At 50.8% G+C, this 23,620-nt stretch overlaps 3 protein-coding genes across 3 annotated transcripts in view; 1 reads left to right on the top strand and 2 right to left on the bottom strand.

Annotated features, from left to right (window-relative positions):
• The window catches only part of TSPEAR (thrombospondin type laminin G domain and EAR repeats), a 61,454-nt gene that overhangs the window by 25,594 nt on the left and 12,240 nt on the right, over positions 1–23,620 (bottom strand). The window contains exon 2 of the mRNA XM_007452490.1: positions 14,599–14,819. Coding sequence (XP_007452552.1) covers positions 14,599–14,819 — 221 coding nt within the window. The remainder of the gene's footprint in view (positions 1–14,598; positions 14,820–23,620) is intronic.
• Positions 1,819–7,833, bottom strand: LOC103083848 (keratin-associated protein 10-12-like). The gene is given in 8 exon segments (XM_082930947.1): positions 1,819–2,043; positions 3,348–3,403; positions 6,676–6,756; positions 6,948–7,005; positions 7,195–7,338; positions 7,341–7,693; positions 7,696–7,785; positions 7,788–7,833. Coding segments are annotated over 8 exon segments (1,053 nt in total).
• The window catches only part of LOC103083567 (keratin-associated protein 10-8-like), a 6,178-nt gene continuing 4,241 nt past the window's right edge, over positions 21,684–23,620 (top strand). Inside the window, 2 exon segments of the mRNA XM_082930946.1 lie at positions 21,684–21,776; positions 21,907–22,020. Of these exon segments, the coding sequence (XP_082787072.1) occupies positions 21,684–21,776; positions 21,907–22,020 (207 nt within the window).

The following is a 23,620-nucleotide window of genomic DNA, read 5'->3' as shown; positions in this document are numbered from 1 at the left end:
AGGTGAGGGCGGCAGGTGCAGGGGGGCAGGTGCAGGGGGGCAGGTGAGGGCGGGTCTCTGGGCCGCAGTGCCTGAGACAGTAACCACGGTCTGTGATGCAACCAAATGCACCACTCACACCCACGAGGACAGCTACTGTCAGTAAAACAGAAAATTGCAAGTGTTGCTGAGGATGTGGAGAAATTGGAGCCCTTGTGCGCTGCTGGGGGGGAAGGCAGCAATAAAACGGTGCAGCTGTTATAGGAAACAGTATGGAGGTTCCTCAAAAAATTAGTGTGGAATTACCATCTGACCTAGCAATTCCACTTCTGGGTATATATGCCCAGAAGGACTGACAGCAGCCTCCTGGAGAGGTATTGGTACCCATGTTCACGCGAGCATTGCTCTCAACAGCTAAGATGTCAAGGCAGCCAGTGTCCGTAGATGGAGAAATGGATAGCTAAGATGCGGTCCACTCATGCAATGGGATATTGTTCAGCCTTAAAAAGGAAGTTCTGACGTCAGCGTAGATGAACCTTGAGGACCTGATGCTCAGTGACGTAAGCCAGTTACAAAAGGACAGGTAGTGTGCGATCTACTTTTGTGAGGTCCCTGGGGGAGCCAGATGCACAGGGGCCGAAGGTGAGCGATGGGGCCAGGGCTGGGGGGCAGTCACGGGGAGCTGTTATTTAATGCGTGTAGAGTTTCAGTTTGGGGAAGATGAAAAAGGTTCTGGAGATGGACGGTGGTGATGGTTGCACAACAGTGTGACTGTCCTTAATGCCACTGAGCTGTATACTTTAAAAGGGTTAAAATGGGAAATTTCACGTTACGTGTATTTTACCACAATTTTAAAAACCTCGCGCCACCCGCCATTATCGCGATCTCCAAATGCCAGCAACCCCAGCTGTGCATCATTTTCCAGCTCGGACCGGGGAGAGACCATATGTACTTTTGCCTGTATGTAGTGCAATTTAGAGTCTGGTCATTTCTAGCCTAACACAATGAAAAGCATAAAGAAATGAAAGTGATTAAACCTGAATGCTAAGCAGATACATTAAATATAGAATATTGTTTTCTAGCAGGTCTTTGCCCACGTAAAACTATGAGTGAATTCCACGCAACTGTTTTACTAAAGAAGTGGAAAAACCCCATGGCCCGCATGTTTAATTTAACACCTAATTTAGCAAAATCAGTTTGCACAGCTTGGGTCACACGGCCTCTGGCCACTCCGGGCGCTGAGGGGACACGTGTGGCCCCTGCACTTATCTTCCATGTGAAGGGCGTCTTCCCGTGAGCCAAGTCTCAGGAAGTGCATGGAATGGGTGGAAATGACACAGTAGGACAAGATGCTCACAGTGGTGGCTGGGCCCCTGAGGCGGGTGGCTGGGAAGGACGGTGACGTCACAGCCAGGGCCTCCGGGTGGACAGGTGTCTTTACTCCCCCCTGTTCACGTCCCAGGACCCCGGAGCCTGAGCAGGCGCTGACCTTCTTGGAGAGGGCAGGGGCCCCACCCAGAGGGGTCAGGCCACTGACCTTTGGGGTTCTCAGTCCCTCACCCCAGGTATACTCCTGGCTGGGGGAGACCAGTGTCTGGTCAGAACCCTGTGTTTCCCCCCAGTGGAGGTGAGAGACAGGAATCGGATCAGGTGATGAAGTGAGTTTATTTATCCGGGTGCCCGAGGAGGCACTGACAGGATGGAAGTCGAAGCCAAGTGACACAGGCAGAGGAACTGGGAAGGGGAGAGGTGACCCAGAGGCAGGTGGAGGCGCCTCCTGGGAGGCAGAAGCCCAGGGAGCAGCAAGGTCGGGGTTCCCGGGGCAGGATCAGAGGTCAGTCAGGCCAGGACAGTGGGGACGAAGGGGACCCTGTCCCGAGTGGGGGCAGCCGCCCAACCTAGGTCAGGACTGAGGGAGGCTGGGAGGACGGAGTCGTGGGGGGACCTGAGCTCGGCTGGCCCTGGGGGGACGTGCCTTGTCAGCAGCAGGACGTGCCCGAAGCGGGGACGCAGCAGGCGGGGCAGCAGGCGGGGCGGCAGAGCAGGGACGCGGAGGAGGAGGGTCTGCGGCAGGACGAGGGGCAGGGGGTGGGCTGGCAGCACAAGGGGGCTGAGCAGGGGGCGGCCTCACAGCACACGGGCTCGCAGCACATAGGCTTGCAGCAGACGGGCTTGCAGCAGACAGGTGTGCAGCAGACAGGTTTGCAACAGACAGGTGTGCAACACACAGGCTTGCAGCAGATGGGCACACAGCAGGCCTGCTGGCAGGGGGAGCAGGTGCAGCAGGGGGCTCCCACACTTGCCCTTCCTCCTTAGGGTTGAGAGCTGGCTGCAGGAGCCCCTCATTAGTGCTGGCATAGTTTCTACAATAGTTTTCCTTCGTTAAACTTGTGAGTGTAAATATCCTGAGTTGCAGGATGTTTCCCCTTCGCTCCTTTGTTTGGCTCCAGAAAGTTATGGAAAATATTGAGGCAAGATTATGCTGAGTGTGGTTTAGAGGTGAACACATCTCTAAATTGATGAATTCTGTTCCACCTCTCCTGTGTTTGGGGTACTTTTAATATCAGTTTAACTTTTAAGCATTTTAAAATTTAAGTGTAGCCTGCATGCCACCACTACTGAGCCCGCGCGCCTAGACCCCGTGCTCCGCAACAAGAGAAGCCACCGCAGTGAGAAGCCCGTGTGCAGCAACGACGAGTAGCCCCCGCTCGCCATAACTAGAGAAAGCCCGCACACAACGAAGACCCAAGGCAGCCAAAAAAAAAAAGAATCTTAAGTGTAAAGTGACATTGGCACATCTTATAAAATGCAAGTGGTTCAGAGGATTGGACCATAGGGTGGGTCTAGGGTCACGTTCCAGCAGGGCCTGGTGTGAGACCCAGGCTCTGCCAGCAGGAGGTGAGAGATGCCCAGAGCCCTCGCAGACCAGCCTAGCGTGCCCAAGAGGAGCGTTAATGGGGCACAGTCGGACGTGGACTCTGCAATGAAACTTTCTCAAGGAGCAGCGCTCACAGGTGTCTGAGTGAGTCTGGGGCCGTGAAAGGGATGCAGGACTGCAGGCTAAATTGGGAGCCATTTTCATCAACATTTCACCCAAACTCAAGTGCCTTTCGGCACAGGCTGTGCACCCCGCACTCCTCGGCTGAGCAAATTGCCCTTCTTGACCCGAGGTTGCCTCCCTCAGAGGTGATGCCCTGAAAGACTCAGAGAGAGGGAGAGGGTCTCCTCCTGGAGACCCCGTGTGTGAGCAACGGAGACGTGTGGACCCCAGGTCGCACCCAAAAGTAAAGCCCAGGCAACAGTTTCCCTCGTGGATGAAGGAGATGGGGTCCTGGGGAGCCTGGAACAGGAAGTCAGCACGGGCTGACTCTGGTGAAGACGTCGACGTCTGGAGCAGGGATGGTCACGACGGCCCTGGCCACAGCTGTGGGGTTAGACAGCACTGTCTGAGCACCTGTTCTAGGCCAGGCGGGGATCCTCCAAATCACAGAGGTAAAAGATAAAACCCCAAATATGATGAGAGAAAATGTAATAAACGGACCGTGTGTTTCACCGACACCAAACGTGACAGTCCATTTGCTAGGGAGGGAGAAGGCACAGCTAGGATAAAACAGTAGAGACAAAACTGAGCATGAGCCGCTCTGAGCTGAGCGCACAAAGATGTGTGTGTGTTTGGACTGGAAGGGCTTCATGAATTTCAAGAGCCTCAGGTCTTTAGAGCCCACGCACCCTAGACATGTGTTGGCAGTTTTTAAATGAACAGAATTAATAGCAGCCCCTTCGCCGTGCCGGAGGAAACAGCACATAGTCTGGAAATGAACCCCCCCAGGGCTGACCCCGGACCTCTCTCCCACCAAACAGTGAAAGACACAGAGCTTCTGGGGGAACATCCGGGATTAAGGCTGATTTGATCGTTTTTCAAATGATTACATCTTTCTCAAGTAAAGAGAACAGCAGTGTATTTTCATACAAGCAAGAGCTTAGAAAGTACTCCACTCACATTTCCCTCTTGAAAACAACACTTAAAGAAATAAGACAGATGACCAAGTGATGAAGCAGACAGGAGTACCTGGGGGGGTTGGGCTGGCGTCGGTGCTAAGAAGGGGAAACAAGTCGCAATAGCCAGCGAGATGGGTTGTATGTGCAGAGTCTGATCCTTCCTAGGCAGTGACCCTGGTGAGGTTCTGATACTTTACTAATATCAGATGCTCTGTCCATGTGAGAGCCACCTGGCTGCTGAGCCCTTGAAAAGTAGCCAGTACCACATGTTCGGTTTTTTGTTTTGGTTTGTTTGTTTTTTTAAGAGAAGAAATTGTTTTGTTCACTGTTGTATCTCTGGTGCCTAGAACAATTCTTAGTACTGATACGCAGAAGGGCCATTTTTATGAAAGAATAACAGAGCATCTTACCACAAGTCATATTCCTAAGTAAAACAAAAATACCCACAAACAAATGGATCAAAACTTTTTGAAAACCCAACATGTGGAAGCATAAGAAATGCAAAGTAGATTATTTTTCTATTCCCACTTTGCTCTATACAGGTAGGAATGAATTATTATACAATTCTTCAAGGTCCTAAACAACTCAATCAAAATTTACCTCAAAACTCATTTAATCAGAATTTACCAAAATTTACCATTTAATCAAAATAAAACTCATTTAAGTCATTTGTTTTTCAAATTTACTTTTCAGAACAGTTGGTCATAATCCCTGAATACAAATGCCTTGATCGTTTGGAATATGCTACAAAGGCTGGTGGATGAGCTACGTACGGAAGGAACAATGGGGAAAATCAGGAGTCTGGACTGGCTCCTAAGTGATGAATAAACGAGTGATGACTGTACGCAAATGGAAACAGGATTACTCTCAATTTGACCTTCAACTTGCAGGACTTGCACAACTGATTCTCTTCTTTCAATATAACTGATACGATAAGAATATGGCTACATTAACTTACTAAAAGCAACAAGGTACAAAGATAAAGGTGTTAATCTCTGGAAGTGTTTTGAAAACACTGATAAACACTAACTATTTAATACTAAAACACTGCAACATCCCCTCAACAATCCCTACCCATTTTCCCAACTGTAAAAAATTTTTGCATTATTTATTATTGATTGTCACCTCCCCTACCTAGAATGTAAACTCCATTAGAGAAGAATTTTTCCTGTTGTGTTCAGCCTTCTATCCCCGGTGCCTGAAACAGTGCTTGGTACATAGAAAGTGCTCAATAAATATGTTAAATCAGGACTGACCTGGTGGCACAGTGGTTAAGAATCCACCTGCCAATGCAGGGGACACGAGTTCAAGCCCTGGTCCAGGAAGATCCCACATGCCGCGGATCAACTAATCCGTGCACCATAACTCCTGAGCCTGTGCTCTAGAGCCCGCGAGCCACAACTACTGAAGCCCACACGCCTAGAGCCCATGCTCCGCAGCAAGAGAAGCCACCGCAATGAGAAGCCCGCGCACCACAAAGAAGAGTAGCCCCCGCTCGCTGCAACTAGAGAAAGCCCACGCGCAGCAACAAGGACCCAAAGAAGCCCAAAATAAATAAATTTATTTAAAAAAAATATCTTAAATCATTAAACAGGAATATTAAGTGGGCTTTTAAATTTTAACTAAGATTGAACAAAATGCCTAGACCTCTCTTTTCCTTCCAAAAATCACTTTAGAAAAATATTGAACAAACAGTGAATCTATAAGCTTTTTAAAAGCAGCTTTTAGTAACACATATTGAAATGGTAACTTTTTGGATATATTGGGTTAAATAAAATATGTTAAATTAATTTCACCTGTTTTTTTTTTTCACTTTTAAATGTAGCTATTATAATAGTTAACAGTTACATTTGAGGTCCCCAGCCAAGGCCCTTCTCGCTGGGGAACACCCATGTCCTCCAGGTGATTGCCTGCCCAGCACCGTCCCTGCAGGGCCAGGGTGACTCCCTCCTCCCTGTATTTCCCAAGAGGGCAACCTGCCTTAATATTTGAATTCCTGAGAGGATCACTCAATGAACACCTGCCACTTCCAAATATCCCACCTCCCCCTTGGCTATTGGTCCCTGTGATGGTTAGTTTCATGTGTCTACTTGACCACGTCGTGGTGCCCAGTTGTTTGGGTAAACATGTCTGGATGTCAGTCATGACAAACTTATTTCTTAGGTGAGAGCAACACTGAAATCAGTGGACTCTGAGTAAAGCAGATTGCCCTCCAAAACATGGGTCGGCCTCACCCAATCAGTTGAAGGCCTTGAGAAAAGACTGAGCTCCCCAGAGGAGGAAGAGACTCCACGAGCAGACCATCTCTGCACTCGAGCTGCAACACCAGCTCTTCCCTGGGAAGCCCGCCCTGCAGATTTTGGACTTGCCAGTCTCCACAATCATGTGAGACAGCTCCTCAAAATAAACCTCTCTGCATATGTACACACACGTCTTATTGGTTGTTTCTCTGGAGAACCCTGACTAACACAGGCTCCATCGTCACTGCACATGGCTCTCTCCCTCCTGGCCTCTTCACACAGACAGAAGCACTCACCCTTGTGCCCAGGGCACTGGAGAGCAGCTGGCCCCAGCCTGTCTGAAACTGTTTCTGGAGTGGGCTTTATGCCTTCAAGGCAGATGCTTTATTAAACGGCGTGTCCCTTGTCCCTAGTAAAGCTCCAAGTCCCCCGTGTGTGAGACCCAGGGCCTGGTTACCTGCCCACTGCCGTCCTTCACTGGTGGAGGCTGCAGGGGTCTCCAGGTGAGCAGGAATCTCGGCTGGAGGCTTCAGGGGAACTGCTAGCACAGGACGCCCAGGCAGAGTGTGGGAGGGCCTGTCTGGCCCTGCCCAATGGTCCTACTGCCCTGGACGCAGCTCAAGGCCACACTCCACGTCAAAGCTCTTCCCTAAGGTTTGCAGAGATATGCACTCAAGGTCTCGAGAGGGCCTGACAATGACTTTATTTGTTAACAGACCGGCCCCTCACATAGGGCAGAACAAAATCCACGATCTGACGAGGATGGAGAGGAGGACGCTTGCTGAGACTTAGGGTCTAGAGGAAGCCAGGAGCCAGTCCAGGGAGCCAGCTGGGCAGTGAGGATTCAGGCCAGGCTGTGGAACTGGGTGGTTCTGGGGCAGAAGGAGATCCCAGACTGGGCTCAAGGCTGCAGAGATTTCAGACGGAATTCAGGGTTGGCCCTAGGAGTGGCTGGCAATGTGCCCAGTCAGCAGACTGAGGTAGGGATGCAGCAGGCAGGGCGGGAGCACGCAGGGCGGCAGAGCAGGGACACGGTGGAGGAGGGTGTGCGGCAGGAGGAGGAGGGTCTGCGGCAGGACGAGGGGCACGGGTTGGGCTGGCAGCACGAGGGGGCTGAGCAGGGGCGGCCTCACAGCACACGGGCTCGCAGCACACAGGCTTGCAGCAGACAGATGTGCAACAGACAGGCTTGCAGCAGATGGGCTTGCAGCAGACAGGTGTACAACAGATAGGTGTGCGGCATGCAGGTTTGCAGCAGATGGGCGAGCAACAGACGGGCTTGCAGCAGACGGGCACACAGCAGGCCTGCTGGCAGGGGGAGCAGGTGCGGCAGGGGGGCTGGCAGCTAGACTGCCGGCAGCACGAGGCCGTGCAGGGCCTGGTGCAGGCTGGTTGGCAGCAGGGGCTGGACACGCAGCCCACTGGGGCGCAGACGAGGCTCAGGCAGGGGGCCGGGGCGCAGCCGCCGGGGGCGCGGCAGGGGGCTCGCAGCAGCTCTCTGGGCAGTCGTCCACCTGCCAGCAGGAGCCGGTGCAGGAGTCACAGGGACCAGGCAGGCAGAGCCGCTGCCGTAGTTCAGGGCGCTGGAGCAGATGGACAGGGTGGACGTGGCCATGATGGGGGCAGTGGCTGGAGGAGGGTGAGAGTGTGCGTGTGTGTGTGAGGTGCTCAGGGCTGTCCAGCTTTATGGCCGTCCTCTGTGTTGTGTGTTGGCATGGCAGCAACTTGGTGAAGTCTTTCCTTCCTTGTTTTTGTTTAGTGTCCTGCTCTGTTTTGGCAGCACTGGTCACTGTAAATGCCTTTGGCTGGTGAGGCTCCTGACTGGAGGTGGGGCTAACCTGACCTGTGTCTGTCTCCAGAGGATAGACGGTAGAAATCTTTTTGATGTTTTTGCAGGGACAGTAGCAGTCATGTGACTTTCTGTTAGTGACAGCCCTCTGCTCCACTGGGAGCAGGGGCTGCTCTTTTAAACAAAACTCCTGCTCCAAAGGAAGGGACAAGCAGGAACAATCCCAGAATCTGGGCTTTGAGGAGAGGGAGGTGTTTTCAGGTGTGGACAGGTCTGGCCATGCCCCACTGGCCTGGCCACAGGGTGGGATGCACTTGGTGAGCAGATGCTGCTGATTGTGGGGGGAGGTGAGGGGGCCTGTGTCCACTAGGAGTGAGCCCTGGGGCAGGTGTGAGGACAAGTGTCCTCCTGGGGCAGAGACTGGCTCACAGAGAGGGGCAGGGATGCAGACGCAGGCTAGCGCAGAAAGAATGACCATGGGGGCGAATGCCTTTTGCTTCATTGCAGCTTGAACCTCTATAGAACCTCCCCTGATAGAGTCAACGCTCACACCTTTCTCCTGTTCTACAGACAATATCAGGCGATCCTGCAGCCCCTGGGTGCAAATTATGACAAGATCTCGTCCCTCAAGCACTCCCCCTCACGGGCAGAAGGATGTGGTGGCTGTGACCTGAGCCTCTGTTGTCCGTCCCTGGAGTCTCTGCCATAATAAACGTTCAGTAGCAGAGCCTTGTTGTCCATGGAGCCTCGTCCACAGACACCTGCACAGTGTGTAGCAGCCCACACCCCAGTGCTCGGTCTACACCTGGGACCTAGTGACATCTGGCCATGGTCCCTCGTGTCCTCACTCTTCAGCCACCGTACTCTGCCAAGTCTCTGAGGGGCAAGGGCAGGGCCCTTGGTGATGTGCTCGGCTGCAGGCCTCTGCAAGAGTAGCCAGGGCTCCATCAGGGACTTGTTGGGGGTCAGTGGGCTTCAGGGTGAGGCCTCACTGACCCCTGGTGGGTGGGGCTGGGGACTCTGCTGGAGGGACCACATGGCAGTCAGACTGCAATGCAGCAGTATTACCTCAAAGAAATAATCGCTTAAAACTCTCAAAGTGAAAAACTCTAATCTACACATCCAGGAAGCCTGCTAAACTTCAATCTTTTGAGCACAAAAGATTCACAAACAGACATAGCATACTAAATATGCTAAACGTCCAAGACAAGGAGAAAATCTCAAAAGCCGCAGGAGAAAAATGCTGAGTCACTCACAAGGGAAGCCCAGTAAGATGAACGGCTGACTTTCCATCGGAAACAGTGGAGACCAGAGGCAGTGGGACCATGTACTCAAAATGCTCAAAGTAGAAACTGTCAATCAAGAATCCTATATGCAAAAAAGCTATTTTTCAAAATGGAGGAAAAATATATTCTCAGATAAATAAAAACTGAGAGAATCTGATATTAGCAGACTCATCTTATTAGACACTAAATGGAGTTCTTTAGGCTAAAAGCAAGTAACCCCAGACAGAAATTCCAATCCACAGGGAAAAGAAAGATGCCAGTAAAGTTAATTATGCAATTAGAAAAGACAATACAAATGCATATTTTTTTCTTGTTTCTTCTCTTACTTGATTTAACACAATTTATAAAACAATATATGTATAAAGCATATTGTATAAAACAATATGTATACAATGTATTTGGGGGCCTATAGTCTATAGAAATGCAATATATTTGACAACATTAGCACAAAGGAGGTACATGGGAGCAAACCTGTACCGGGCAAAGGAAATTACAGCAGATGAGAACTCAAATCCACAGGAAAAAGTGAAGAGAACCAGAAATGATAAAAAGGCTAGGATAACAAAAGCTTTGCATTCCTTTCTTCTCTAAGCTTCTTAAAAATCATAAAAGTATACTAAGTAATAATTATAACAATATATTCTTGGAATTTTAACATTTTAAGATGAAATACTGTAACAGGAAGGACAAAAAAGACAGGAAGGGATAGAGTTACATAAAAAAATGAGCAGTGTCTTTATATATAACTGGAATTGAGTTGGTATAAATTGGAAGTTGATTCTGATAAGTTAACATAAGTACATGACAGACCCTAGAGCAAAGGGAAACTTAAAAATATATGATGAAAAAATCATTAAAGAAATAAAATTGCTATATTGGAAAGTATTTACTAAAAGCAAAAGAAAGCAGTAGAAAAGGACTAAAGAAACACAATTACAAAAAAGACATGAGGAATACGAAATGAAAAAGTGAAATAGCAGACATCAATCCAACCACAGTTAATGCTCATTATTGTTATAGAAAGTCACTGCAAACACTGGATTAGCAAGTACTGAACCATTGCTTCTAGGGGAAATAAAGATTCAGGTTCCTGTGAGCCTCTAGCTTCATTTTCATCAACTAATCAATACATAACCTTGTGTTATGTGTGTCTTGGAAAAATGCACTGAGTTTTCCTTTACTCTCATGAAGAATGCTTCTGACACCAGATGTGTGGGTCTTCACCAACCCCAACAAATTCTCTGACACCATATGAGTGTCCTACAAGTCAGTTCAGTTCTGACCCTAACCAGAGTCAACACAGACCCCACAGGTTAGGTTTCAGTTGCACAATACTGCCCCCGACTTCGGATGCCAATTACAAGTAGCAGGCACCCGGGTGACCCACAACTTCTGTCTGACTTGGCTACAAATTGGAGGTTCCCATGACTCCTTCAATAATTTGCTAGAGCAGAACCCAGAAAAAACAGTTTACTTATTATTGCGGATTTTTTACAAAGGATATTTTAAAGGATACAGACAAACGGCCATATGAAGATACATAGGGTGAGTTCTGCAAGCGTTCTGAGTGCAGGAGCTTCTGTTTCCATGGAGTTGGGGTGTATCACCCTCCTGGCATGTGGACGTGTTCAACAGCCCAGGCGTTCTCCAAGCCCTGTACTTTGGGGATTTTTATGGAGGCTTCATCTTGTAGGCATTGATTAACTCAATTTCTAGCCCCTCTCCCCTTTCTGGCGAATAGGAGGTGGGGCTGAAAGTACCAAGCTACTAAACAAGGCTTGGTCTTTCTGGTGACCTTCTCCCAGCCAGGAGCCCACCAAGAGTTGCCTTATTAGAATAAAAGACAAATCCTATCCCAGGAAATTCCAAGGGATTAGGAGATCTGTGTCAGAAACCAGGGTCAAATACCAAATATTAGCCAGGGTTAGACAGATAGAGAGACAGATAGATTTAGACAGATATGGTATTATTTCACAGTGTATGTTTAATATTTATTGCTGATTCATTAGCACTGAACTCACTTCCAACAGCAACATAATTCATGCCTGAATGGCACTTATCTGATGCACGTATTTTCTTCTTAATGCACATCACAACCTTCTTGCACTTAGGAACACTAGACAGCACTTCAGCACTATGTTTGGGAGCCATTTCAAGCAGCAAGGTCACCAGTGAAAAGCACAAAAATGTGAAGAACGTAGCTCTAAATGACAGCAAAGGGGCACTTGTTTACAATATGAGCTGAAGCAAGAAGGCAGAGCATTGCCTTGTCATCCTCAGCTGGGAACATGCATGTTGTTCCCATGACATCAGATGTTTTGCAGCTCTATGCATGTCCATGAATGACTTTGGAAGTGCCAAAAGTATTGATTTGGGGGTTACAAATCAATTTTAGAAAGTAGGTGAATTTGCAAATACAAAATCTGTGAATAATGAGGATCAACTATATATCAGTAATAACATAAATGCAAATAATTAACGCAATCGAAAGGCAGAGATTGTTAGACTGCATAAACAAACATGATTCAACTATATGCTCTCTACATGAGACATACTTTAGATTCAAAGATAGAAATAAAGGATAGAAAAACATACATCATGCAAACAGCAACCACAAGAAAATATTAATATTTTACTAATATCAGATAAAATAGACTTTAAACAAAAATTGTAACTAGAGACAGGCATTTTACAATAATAAAAAGTCAATCCATCAGGAATATATAACAATTATAAACATACATGAAAATAATAACAGAGCTTCAAAATACATAAAGTTAAAACTGACAGAAACGAAGGGAAAAATAGACAGTTCAACAATATTAGTTGAAAACTGTAAAATACCAATTTCAATAATGTATAGAACAACTAGAGAGAAGATCAGAATGGAAACATAAGACTTGAACAACACAATAAGCCAACAAGACCTAACAGACATCTGAAGAACGCCCTACCCAACAACAGCAGAATATACATTCTACAGAAACACACATGGAACATTCTCTAGGGGAGAACATATGCTAGGACAGACAACAAACCTCAATAAGTTAAAAAGGACAGAAGTAACACAAAGTATGTTTTCTGACCACAATGGAGTGAAATTAGAAATTAATAATTGAAAAAAGTGGGACGTTCATGAATATGTTGAAACTAAATAACACACCTAAATAACCAAAGGATCAAAGAAGAAACCAAAAAGGAAATAATAAAATACTTTAAGATGAGTGAAAACAAAGATCAAAATACCAAAACTTATGGGATGCAGCTAAAGCACTTCTTAGAGGGAAATTTATAGCTGTAAGTACCTATATTAAGAAAGAAGAAAGGTCTCAAATCAAACCTAACCTTCCACTTTAATTAATGGATCAAAGACCTAAATATAAGAGCTAATTCTATAAAGCTCTTGGAAGAAAACTTTGCGATAAATCTTTATGACCTCAGATTTGGCATTGGATTCTAAGATATGGCACTAAAAGTATAAGCAAGAAAAGAAAAAATAGGTAAATATGACTTCATCAAAATTAAAAAGGTTTGTGCTTCAAAGGACACCATCAAGAAAGTGAAAAGACAACCCATATAATGGGAGAAAATATTTGAAAATCCTATATATGATAGGGGACTTATATCTAGAATATATAAGGAACTCATAACACAACAATTAAAAAGGCAAATAATCCAATTGAAAACTAGGCAGAGGACTTGATTAGACATTTCTCCAAAGAAGAGACATAAGTGGCCAATACACACATGAAAAAATACACACCATCATTATTCATCAGGGAAATCAAAGCCACAATGAAATACTGTTTCAGGCCCCCGTGGGTCGCTAGAATCACGAAGTCAGATAATAACAAGTGTTGGTGAGGCTGTGGGGAAGTTGCAGCCCTCATCCAGTGCTGGTGGGAATATCAGAGGGTGCAGCTACCTTGGGGAAACAGTCTGGCAGTTTCTAAAACGTCAATCATAAAGTTACCCCAAGACTCAGCAATTCCACTCCTAAGTATATACCCAAGAGAAATGAAAACACATGCCCCTACAAAAATGTGTACGTGAATGTTTATAGCAGCATTATTCATAATAACCAAAAGGTAGAAACAAGCCAAATGTCCATCGACGATGAATGGGGTGATCAAAATGTGCTATATACACACAGTAACATACGACGTGGCCATAAAAAGAGTGAAGCGCTGATACACTGTATATCACTGGTGAACCTTGAACACGTACTACGTACGCTAGTTACAAAGATCATATATTACAGTATATGATTCCATTTATATAAAATGTCCACAGTAGGCAAACCCGCAGATACAGAAAGTCAATGAGTTGCTGCTTAGTGCTGGGGGTAGGGAGTGGGGTCGTGGTGGGGGGAGCCAGAGGGCTCGGGGCTTCTCTCCGAGGTGATGAGCGTGAGCTACAACGTGCCGTGGTGAGGGCTGCACTGAGCCGCTGACTGCACCGTACACCACTGAACTGTGCACCTCAAACGTGTGAATCATATCTCAAAGAGCCTGTTAGAAAGTTACTGAGCATGGCAGGAAATAAAGAGATGGAGCTGACAGCGAACCAGCCCCCCGGGGGACCCACAGTTTGGAGGCTTGTTCAAGAAAGCAGCTGACAAGCCAGACTTTCACCTGAGAACTGGAATTCACATTAAAAACAAGAGGAAAATGGAAATCACAGAACTGAAAATGCAATGGCTGCAGCTGAAAGCTCAGCAGCTGTGGGTTTGAGAGCAGACTGTACAGAACGATGAGCCCCCGGGGGGGTATCAGGATGGAATCACAGTCGACAGAAAACCAGCTGGGATGGCTGTGAGAGAATCGGGGATGCTGACTCGGAATGTGAAGGATTGGTCACACGCCTAGGAAGTGCCTTGTCCTGGACCCTGGGGAAACCTCCAGGGGCGCTTCTATCCTAGCCGGGGACGGTGGGAATGTTAGCTGGATCTGCGGAGGATGGGACTGCAAGTCACAGGTAAACAGACCCCAAAAGGGTATGTTTTTGTTATTTTGTTTACGTTTCCTGCTAAAGGATGTCAGACTAAAAACTCCGAGCCTTATCCCTAGCCTTTGACAGCTTAGCACACCAGAAAATTATAATTGCTGTACAGACTCCTAACAAATGGTCACACAGGCTCTGCCTGCATACTCACAGTGATGGGGACCTCACTACCTATCAAGGCCGGCCGCTCTTGACCTCTTGACCGGATCAGTCATGCCCTTCGCACGCTCTGGCATTGAGAACGTGCAAAGGTACAGGGAGTGGGGGTCATTCTACAGGAAGAGTGGGAAGTGTCACTGACCTTAGGGGGGAGACTGGGAACTTTCAAGGTTACGACGATAGAAAATTCTTCCGGGAAGAGGTCGCATCTGAAGAAAATCCTTGACGCAGGAAAGCTCAGGTCGTGGGGGGCAGCGGCTGAGAGCTGAAGTCCTCGCGCACCTTGGACCTGTGTCACCGTGACCCCGACCACAGTGCCATCAGGAGGGATCGCCTCTGCCAGGATGTCCAGGGGCCGCAGGTCTGTGTCAAGGAAATCACACATGGGTTATGCCAGGGCGTTTACGGGGGCGCCCAGGTGTGGGCGTCCGGGCTCTGGTCTCAGTGTCCTACAGGGTCCTCGAAAGAGCCCTGTGAGCAGGGCGTCACGATTATCCCATGTGGACTGAAAATGTCTCCTGCCACATCAGAAAACAAAGGATGTTTCAGCCATCAAGCCAGCACATTACAGCCGCCCCCGACATGCACCCTGAGGAGACTCAGGATGGGAAAACACGGGATGCTGGCCCAGGTAGCTGAGGTGCACATCAAAGGAATGATTTCAGGGCTTCCCTGGTGGCGCCGTGGTTGAGAGTCCACCTGCCGATGCAGGGGACACGGGTTCGTGCCCCATTCCGGGAGGATCCCACATGCCGCAGAGCGGCTGGGCCCATGAGCCATGGCCGCTGGGCCTGTGCGTCCGGAGCCTGTGCTCCGCAACGGGAGAGGCCACAACAGTGAGAGGCCCACGTACCACAAAAAAAAAAAAAAAAAAGGAATGATTTCAGTGAGCCCGGACTCTTGCATCTTCCCATACACAGAAACGCACTGAATTCCTTAACTTGAGATGTCTGGTTTTCTTTAATTAACAGCATTCTTTTGATGGTCTGACTACCTGGTTTTCTTACGAAACTCCTCTGTATCCGGGCTCCGCCCTGACCTCGGAGCCATCCCTCAGAGCCATCTGAGATGCTGTGTCCTGGTTAAGTCCTCAGTTTTGTCCACTGAATAAACCATAACTCTTAACTTTTACATTGTGCATTTTTTTCAGCTGACGCCCGTCTATCCAGGGAGCAAGCGGAGGCACCAAGGGTTCACGACCCGCCCGGGTCTACCGTGACCCCTCCTTCCCACCCTTCCACCCCATCCCCTGGGTTCTGCTGCCATTTTCAAGTCAACCACCAGGCGCTGTGCCGGGTGTGCTGGGGCACAAGGAAGCCCCCACCCGGCCTCGGGGAGCCCGTGGTCCCTGGGAGACAGGCTCGCGCACGGGAAGCCTCCAGGGTCTGAGACAAGGCAGGCACGGCATCCCCGAGCCCCAGCAGAGCCGTCTGTGACACGGTCCCGGTGGTGCCGTCGGAGGGCAGGGCCCCCGACAGGACCTGGACGCCGCCCTGGTCTGGGCACTGCCTTCCCCACACGTGCAGAGGAGCAGACAGGCTCCTGCTCTGCAGTTCAAGGTCATCAGAAACAAAACTCACCTGAGCCCAGATGACAGGAAAGGAGCGGGGAGCGCAGAGAGCACCCGTGACTAGAGGTGGGGTTCCAGACGGCCCACCCGGCCCCGCAGTGGAGGGAAGTGCTGGCTCGGAGCAGAGCCCATGGCTGCCCCTTGGACCCTTCCAGACTCGGCCACCGTGTGTCAGGCCGTGGCCTGGGACAAATGACAGGCACGTGCGAATGAAACAGCCGTTCCCCAGAGCCGCCTCCCTCGGGGTCTGGCGGTCCTGCTAAAGGGTCTGAGCCTGACACAGGGGTGATGGCCCTGGAGCCAGCAGTCAGTGCACCACAGGGATCGGTCAGCAAATCAGCGGGGCTGCGGCCATGAGAGCAGAGGACGCCCCCTCTGCGCTCGGGCCTGGCCCCCACCCTCGCCGGGGATGCGAGTCCCGTCCAGGGACTCACAGCGGCCAGAGGGCAACCAGCGCGGCACTGAGGGGAGAGTGCGGGGGGAGCAGGGGGCATCACAAACTGGGGCAGATGAATCAGAAGACATGTGAGCTCATTTTCTCCATTAAGTCAAGGGAATTTAGGAAACAAGAGGTCTTTCCGAACCAGTTCAGAGGAAAGACACCAAGCTCGCAGAAGAGAGGAGGAGAAAGCAACTCAAAGTGAGAGCGTGAAAGCCGGAAGGAAAGGTCAGTGTTGAGAGGACAGAGGACTCGTATCCAGGACACCGGGGATTCTTACTAACACGGGAAACAGGATGCGCTGTCAAGCAAGGAACTGGGCTCCTGCACCCAGACCACACTCGCTGCCCCGCCCCAGCGCTCAACATGGTACAGAGTTTGGGGCCATCAAGCCGGGACACAGTCAGGGACGCTGACGTGCTCCTGCAAAGGGGCATCCTCATGTGCCCGGAGGCACCCACGGGGTGTGGACACGCCCGAGGGTGCGGGGACCAAGGGCAGGCTGGACGGCGGTGGCCGGCCCCGGCCGCGTGCAGACCTGGACTCCGGCCCGAGGCTCATGCCAGCCTGGGGGGACAGCGAGACCGAGGGATGTGGCGGCCTGAGCAGTGTCTGGGAGGACGGGCGCGCGAGGCCCTCTGGGGGATGTGGTGAGGGAGGGTCGGCAGCTGCTCTGTGACGGGGGCGCAGGGCACTGTTGTCATTTACGCCACTGAAGGCGAGAAGCGGCCTGGGAAGAAAGAGCGCCGTTCCTGGGAAAAAGCACCTGTGTGTAACCAAGATGCTCGCGGCTGGCGCTCTGATGTACTCCAACGTCAAGGGCGCGGTCACCCCGAGGCTGCTGTGTGTGTCGGGGACGGGGTCCCAGAGAGACGCCAGGGAGGAGTCTGGCATCTCAGGGGTGGAGGGGTGTCCGTGTTCTGGGGGATGGACCCTGACCCCAGCCTCAGGCTGCCCAGGCTGGGGGTCAGATTCCACATCCTGTGTGGTTGTGCCTGGCTGGGGTCCCTGGGGAGCACGGGGCTCTAAGTAAACACTGTGCAACCGAAATTCACCCACAAACTGAGAAACACAGGGTACGTGGGCCCTGTCTGGCAGTGGCCTGCCGTCGTGGTTTTAGCTGTGACCCCACCAGCGTCCGGCCCCTCCTTCAGGAAACGTGGGCCCTCTACCAGGCAGGCCGCTCGGCTTCCAGGACATGTCTCAGCCCGGCCAAGCCCCAGGCACCGGCAACTGGGGGGACCCGAACTCGGCTAATCTCAGTGCGAGTCTGTCCCTCCATTGTTTAACTGAAACAGGCTCTTCCTGGTTCCCCTGCACCCCGCCCCCCAGAACCCATGCAGGCCCGAGCGGCCTGTGGCCTGGCAGGTACTCATCCACACGGGCTCTCTCCACCTGAGCCTGGTCCACACACCCACACACCTGCTGAGGGTCCACCAGGTTAACAGAGACAGTGCGTTCGTGCCTTCCCGGGAAAGCCCCGCTGGATGCAGGAATGAGTGAGTGACCGAGTTCACAAAGGTCAGTGCCACCTCAGGACGTCCAGATGCCTAAGTGATAGAGTCCAGCAAGTTAACCGATGGGACATGTACACTGGCACCTGCTGGACTCATGCTGACGGGCTGGACAGACAGACAGACGATGGCCAAGCCGTAGACGCCTGGCCACAGAAGCCTGACCTACAACCTCGGCAGCTGCTGCCCGGAATGGCCAGAACGTGGCCGGTGACCACCAGCTTCCCTAACTTTGGCCCCCACATCCCGTTCGGGACCCCACGGAGAAAACCGGATCTGTTCCATAACCAGGCACATGGGGCGCAGCTGCTGGTCCAGCCCCAGCTTCCCTCGCCGACAGCCTCCATCAGGCCACACCCGGGCCTTCCTTTCTCCACTCTAAGCTGTGCCTGCCTGAGCCCCTGCCAAACCCAGGTGACGCTGGTGGGCCCCTGCCAGAGCCGGCGGGATAAACAGCCGGGCTTGCACTCATTTGCATGGTCTTCATCTGTTCCACAAAGGCTTCTTGAAATGCCAGTTTCCAAAATAAAGAGTCGTTGCCCTGTGGTGCTTATAATTTAGCAGAGAGACTGTGGCGGCCACAGAAAGATGAACTCAAAGCTGGCTACCAGTAGGGCCCTGACCTAGACCTCAGCATCGTAAGGTCTGGCCCACGACTGATTCGCTGCACCTCTCCGAGCCTCAGTTTCCTCATCTGTAAAATGGGAGGGTGGCGACTGTCCGTGTCAGGGGCTCAGCTAAGCTGGAGAAAGAGCTGAGCCGCCAGGTGTCGGAGGAGCCGATCACGGCAACAGGCAACGCGGGAGGGGAGTGAAGACTTTAACCCTGTGCCGCGCCGGTGTCAGCAAGACCCCGCCCCCCGGGAGGGCGCCCACGGGCATGCCAGGGGGCCCAGGGCAAAAGCCACCTGCAGTCTGATGAGCCCTGGGGCCAGGGAGGGAGCGGGAGGAAGGGCCACGAGTGGGAAAGCACTGGGGCGTGGGCCAGAGTGGGGAAAGTGTCTTCACAGGAGGCCTGAAAGGAGACCAGGGGTGCAGATGTGCATGTGAGTGCGCCGTGGCCATGGCCGTAGCTGGTGAGGCCAGCTCCCCCAAGGACGGAAGTGCCCTGGCTGTGCCCCAAGTCTGGGGGGAGTGGGCAGTGTCCTTGTGAGGCCTGTGGTTGGCCTGCGAGATCTCTCAAAGCAGTTCTGGCCAGAAGCCAGGCTCCTCGTGCCCTGGAAAAGTCCCCTGGGGAGGCCCCCCGTGCTGGGGGCCATGAAGACCGAGGTTATTTGGTGGAGGGGCAACGGCCTTATGCTGGATGCACAGGTATGAGCCACAGGCCTGCAGCCAGGTGGACACCCGGCCAGCTTCAGACAGTCTCTGAGATGGGCCCCTCCACTGGAGGTGGGGAGGGAGGGAAACGAGATGGCCAATAAGATCCTCTTTCCTCTGTGGATTTCGTTGAGTTCATTGGGTGCCCAGGGACCAGGACAATTCATTTCCAAGAATTTAGGTGAGGCTACTATTAGGTGTGCCCTGCGGGACAGTGGGACCGATGACACTGCCATATGACAGAACAGTCCAGTTTGGGCCCAAGAAGAGGCAGGTGGACCAGTGATGGGGAGGTCCAAGGGCTCAGAGACCCACGCAAGCGGGGATGACACGCGGTCCGGGCTCCACGCAGATCCGCGGAGGGTGGACTGATCAGTGGGAGGTGGTGGGAAAGCTGGGCTTCGGTGGGGAGAGAAGCCAGGCCCGAATCCTCCCTGAACAGGACACAGGTCATCAACTCCAGGTGGGGTGGAAAGTGGGACTTCCATGTCAGAGGGAGAAGCTGGGGGCTCTCTTTGCGACCTGAGGTTAAGGAGGATTTCTCAACACTGCACACAAACCATCAGAAAGAAGCTGGTCCATCTGCTCACATCAAAACAAGGATTTCCGCTCAATAAAGGACACCACGGGCCATGCCGCTGTCACAGGACAGAGCAGGAAGGGGGTTCGCCATTCTTAAAACGGACAAGGGGTGAACGCACAGAAGGAACAAGGCACCCAGGACACCAGCAAGGAAAACCTAAGAACAATCGTTACCCCAAAGGCAGCAGCCTGAGAACGAAACAACTCAAATATGATGAAAGCTAAGTCAATACAGTCAATGTAAATTAAACAGTGACAAGGTATCACTTTTCTCCTACTACACTGGTTAAAAAAGGAAACAGGAAGAAATATAAAGATGGAGCACAGACGCAACCTAAATGTCCATCGACAGGTGAATGGATAAAAAAGCTGTGGTACAAAAAAATATACACAATGGAATACTACTCGGCCATAAAAAAGATGAAATAATGCCATTCGCAGCAACATGGATGGATCTAGAGATCATCATACTAAGTGAAGTAAGTCACACAGAGAAAGACAAATATCATATGATATCACTTATATGTGGACTCTAAAATATGACACAAATGAACTTATCTACAAAACAGAAACAGACTCAGACATAGAGAACAGACTTGTGGTTGCCAAGGGGGAGGGAGGGGTTGGGAGTTTGGGCTCAGCAGATGCAAACTGGTATATATAGGATGGATAAACGCCAAGGTCCTACTGTACAGCACAGGGAACTAGATTCTATATCCTGTGATAATCCATATGGAAAAGACTATGAAGAAAAAAATATATATATATAAAACCGACTCGCTTTGCTGTACAGCAGTAATTAACACATTGTAAATCAACCATACTCCAATTGAAAAGAAAAAGACGGAGCACAAAGGGGCAAGTGGCCCGTCCCTGTTGTGTGTTTAAATCTGCTTTTCTTCACTTGTTTTAAAGGACGTCAAGGAATGTGGAGTGAGGCAGGGCTGCTGGGCTTCGAACGGGACCTGGGCTCTCTAGGCTGGAGCGTGAGATGTCCCTGGGATATCCAGAGCCTAGAAAGCCAAAGGCCACAGTAGACGTCTAACAGTAGACGCCCCCTGGGCGGGCTCAGGCTGCACACATATCCACGCTTTCAAATCCACACATGTCCCCTCCCTCAATCATCCTCCAAAGTCTGTGTTAGCCCCTGGGAATGCCTGACATTGTCCAGTGGGCCAAGCAGAGTGTAGAGCGACGACCGCTGCCTTTGCACCCAGCTCTCCCGGAACCCGCTGTTTCCCACAGCAGCCTCTGTGTTGACCTCTCGGAGGCTGGTCCCCCCTTTCTTGGGGGGCTGTGGGAGGGGTTGGGAATATTGCCAGGCAGGCAGGAGCTGTTCCCTGAATGGGATTGCCTCACAGGGACTGGGAAAGGGACTGCCCACCCCTCATGGTGCGGTCAGCCCTGCGCCGGGCCACTTTGTGGGTCAGTTTTTAACTTCCCCCCTGAATTTGTGAGAGCATCTGTGTCTGCCTGCAAGAGGGCAGCTGCCAGGGCTGCCAAGTAGGTCTCCTAAGATCCACGCGGCTGGTAAACAAGCTGACGTGAATTCACTTCACATAAACAGGCAACAGGGCATCCGGGACGCCTTAGTCAGCTGACGCAGAGAAGTCCGCACGCGGAGCAAAACCAGTCCATCTCCCGGCCCAAGCTTGCCAGCTCCAAACCCGAACCTTGCACACATGTCCTCCATTGGGTCCAGCAACCACATGGCCTCACCAGGCACGTGGACATTCAGGAGGCGAAGACAGCGCGCGCGCCACGCAGGCGGCAGGGCTGGCGTGGGGACGAGGGGGTTTGGACGGGATGCTCATCTGCCCGCAGGGTCCCGCCCACAGAGCCATCTCCACTGATCTGAAAAGCCTCCTCTCTGTCTTCTCCTACCGGGAGCCGAGGTGGGCGAGGCGAGGATGAGGGGGCAGCCCCGACTTCAGAGACCTTTGCAGTCAAAACAATGCTCACTCCCGCTGGGCGCGATCATTCTTTGATCCAGCCAGCTTTCCGTGTTCCCTTATCGCACGTCCTCCAGGCGAGTGAAAACGTGAACAGCGATGAATCCGGCTGCGGTGGCCTCGGGCTGCAGAAAGTGGAAGTGCAAACGCTCAGCACCCAGAGGCTCAGCTGCCCCCAAATCCTGTTGCGCGTGAGTCCCCCTGATTCTACTACCCTTAAAACTTGTGTATGAATCCAGCAATTATGGAATCGGAGCGAAAGGGGAGATCAGCTCATTCAAAGCCTCAGATTACAGACCAGGATGGTCCGCACGGAAAGGATGTGTGGGTGCAGCTGAGGAAGAGGAAGGTGTGGGTCCCAAGTGCTTCCATGAGAAAAGACAAAAGGTCCCAAACCGACCATCGAGGCTTCCACTGAAGAAACTTGAACGAGGAGAGCAGGTGGAACCCCAGTGAGGAGAAGGGAGTAGAAGGGCAGAAATCAATGTGATTGAGAAGCTCAATAAAACTGATAAACTTCTAGCCAGACTGACAGCGAAAAACAAGAAGGAACAATGCATCAGTGTCAAGAACAAAAAATGAGATATCACTAAACATTTTTCAAAAGCTAAAAGGAAGCAGAAATAGACTCAGGGACATAGAGAACAGACTTGTGGTTGCCAAGGCGGGTGGGCAGGGGAGGGATGGATTGGGAGTTTGGGATCAGCAGATGCAAACTGTTATGTACAGGATGGGTAAACAACAAGGACCTGCTGTACAGCACAGGGAACTATATTCAATACCCTGTGATAATCCATAATGGAAAAGAATATGAAAAAGAATGTATGTATGTGTGTATAACCGAATCACTTTGCCGAACAGCAGAAATTAACACAACATTGTAAATCAACTACATTCAATACAATACATTTTTTTAAAAGAAATTAAAAGGATAATGAGGAGACTCTACAAACAACATTAGGCCTATACATACAAAACCTTAGATGAAATGGACCAACTCCTTGATAGGCACAAACTGTAACCAAGCAGGACCCTGTGGGGCCTTCCCGGGACAGAGCGCCCCCATGTCCTCCACCTGCCTCTCGTTGGTAGAAAAACTTTAGCCTCCTAGGCCTTCCCTGAGTTCCAAAGAATAAATTTAATCAGAGAAGCGAGAAAATGCAGAAACAAAGGAAGACAGTCAAGCAAGACAAAATAATATTGGTTTAGTCATTCAACAAAGTCAAAGGACTTCAGTTCCTCCTCAAGGGCCATAGGTAATATTCTGAGTCATACCCCTGAGTTGTGTCACAGATACTGAAACCCCACCAGGTGACTGCATGCTGCCCACAAGCATGTGGACCCCAGACTGGTTGGGACCAGTAAGCTGATGATATTGATTACCTCACCACCAACCAATCACGAGATGATCACATACCACAACTCTTTCGCTCACCCTGTCTTTAGAAACCTTTCCTGAAAGCTTTTGGGGAGTTCAGGTCTTTTGAGCATTAGCCACCTGAACTCCTTCCTTGGCACTTGCAGTGAACACTGCACTTCCCTTCACCACAATTCGGCATCAGTAGATTGGCTTTACTGTGCATGGGCAAGCGGACCCAAGTTTGGTTCAGTAACAAAACTACCACAACTCGGGCCTCCCTGGTGGCGCAGTGGTTGGGAGTCCGCCTGCCGATGCAGGGGATGCGGGTTCGTGCCCTGGTCCGGGAGGAGCCCACATGCCGCGGAGCCATGGCCGCTGAGCTTGCGCGTCCGGCAAGGGGAGAGGCCACGACGGTGAGGGCCCCACGTATC

The sequence above is a fragment of the Lipotes vexillifer genome, unplaced genomic scaffold (genome assembly GCF_000442215.2).
Source record: "Lipotes vexillifer unplaced genomic scaffold, Lipotes_vexillifer_v1.1 scaffold545, whole genome shotgun sequence".
NCBI classification, from domain to species: domain Eukaryota; kingdom Metazoa; phylum Chordata; class Mammalia; order Artiodactyla; family Lipotidae; genus Lipotes; species Lipotes vexillifer.
The sequence above is the reverse complement of the archived record's forward strand: the minus strand, read 5'-3'. Positions and strand labels throughout refer to the sequence as shown.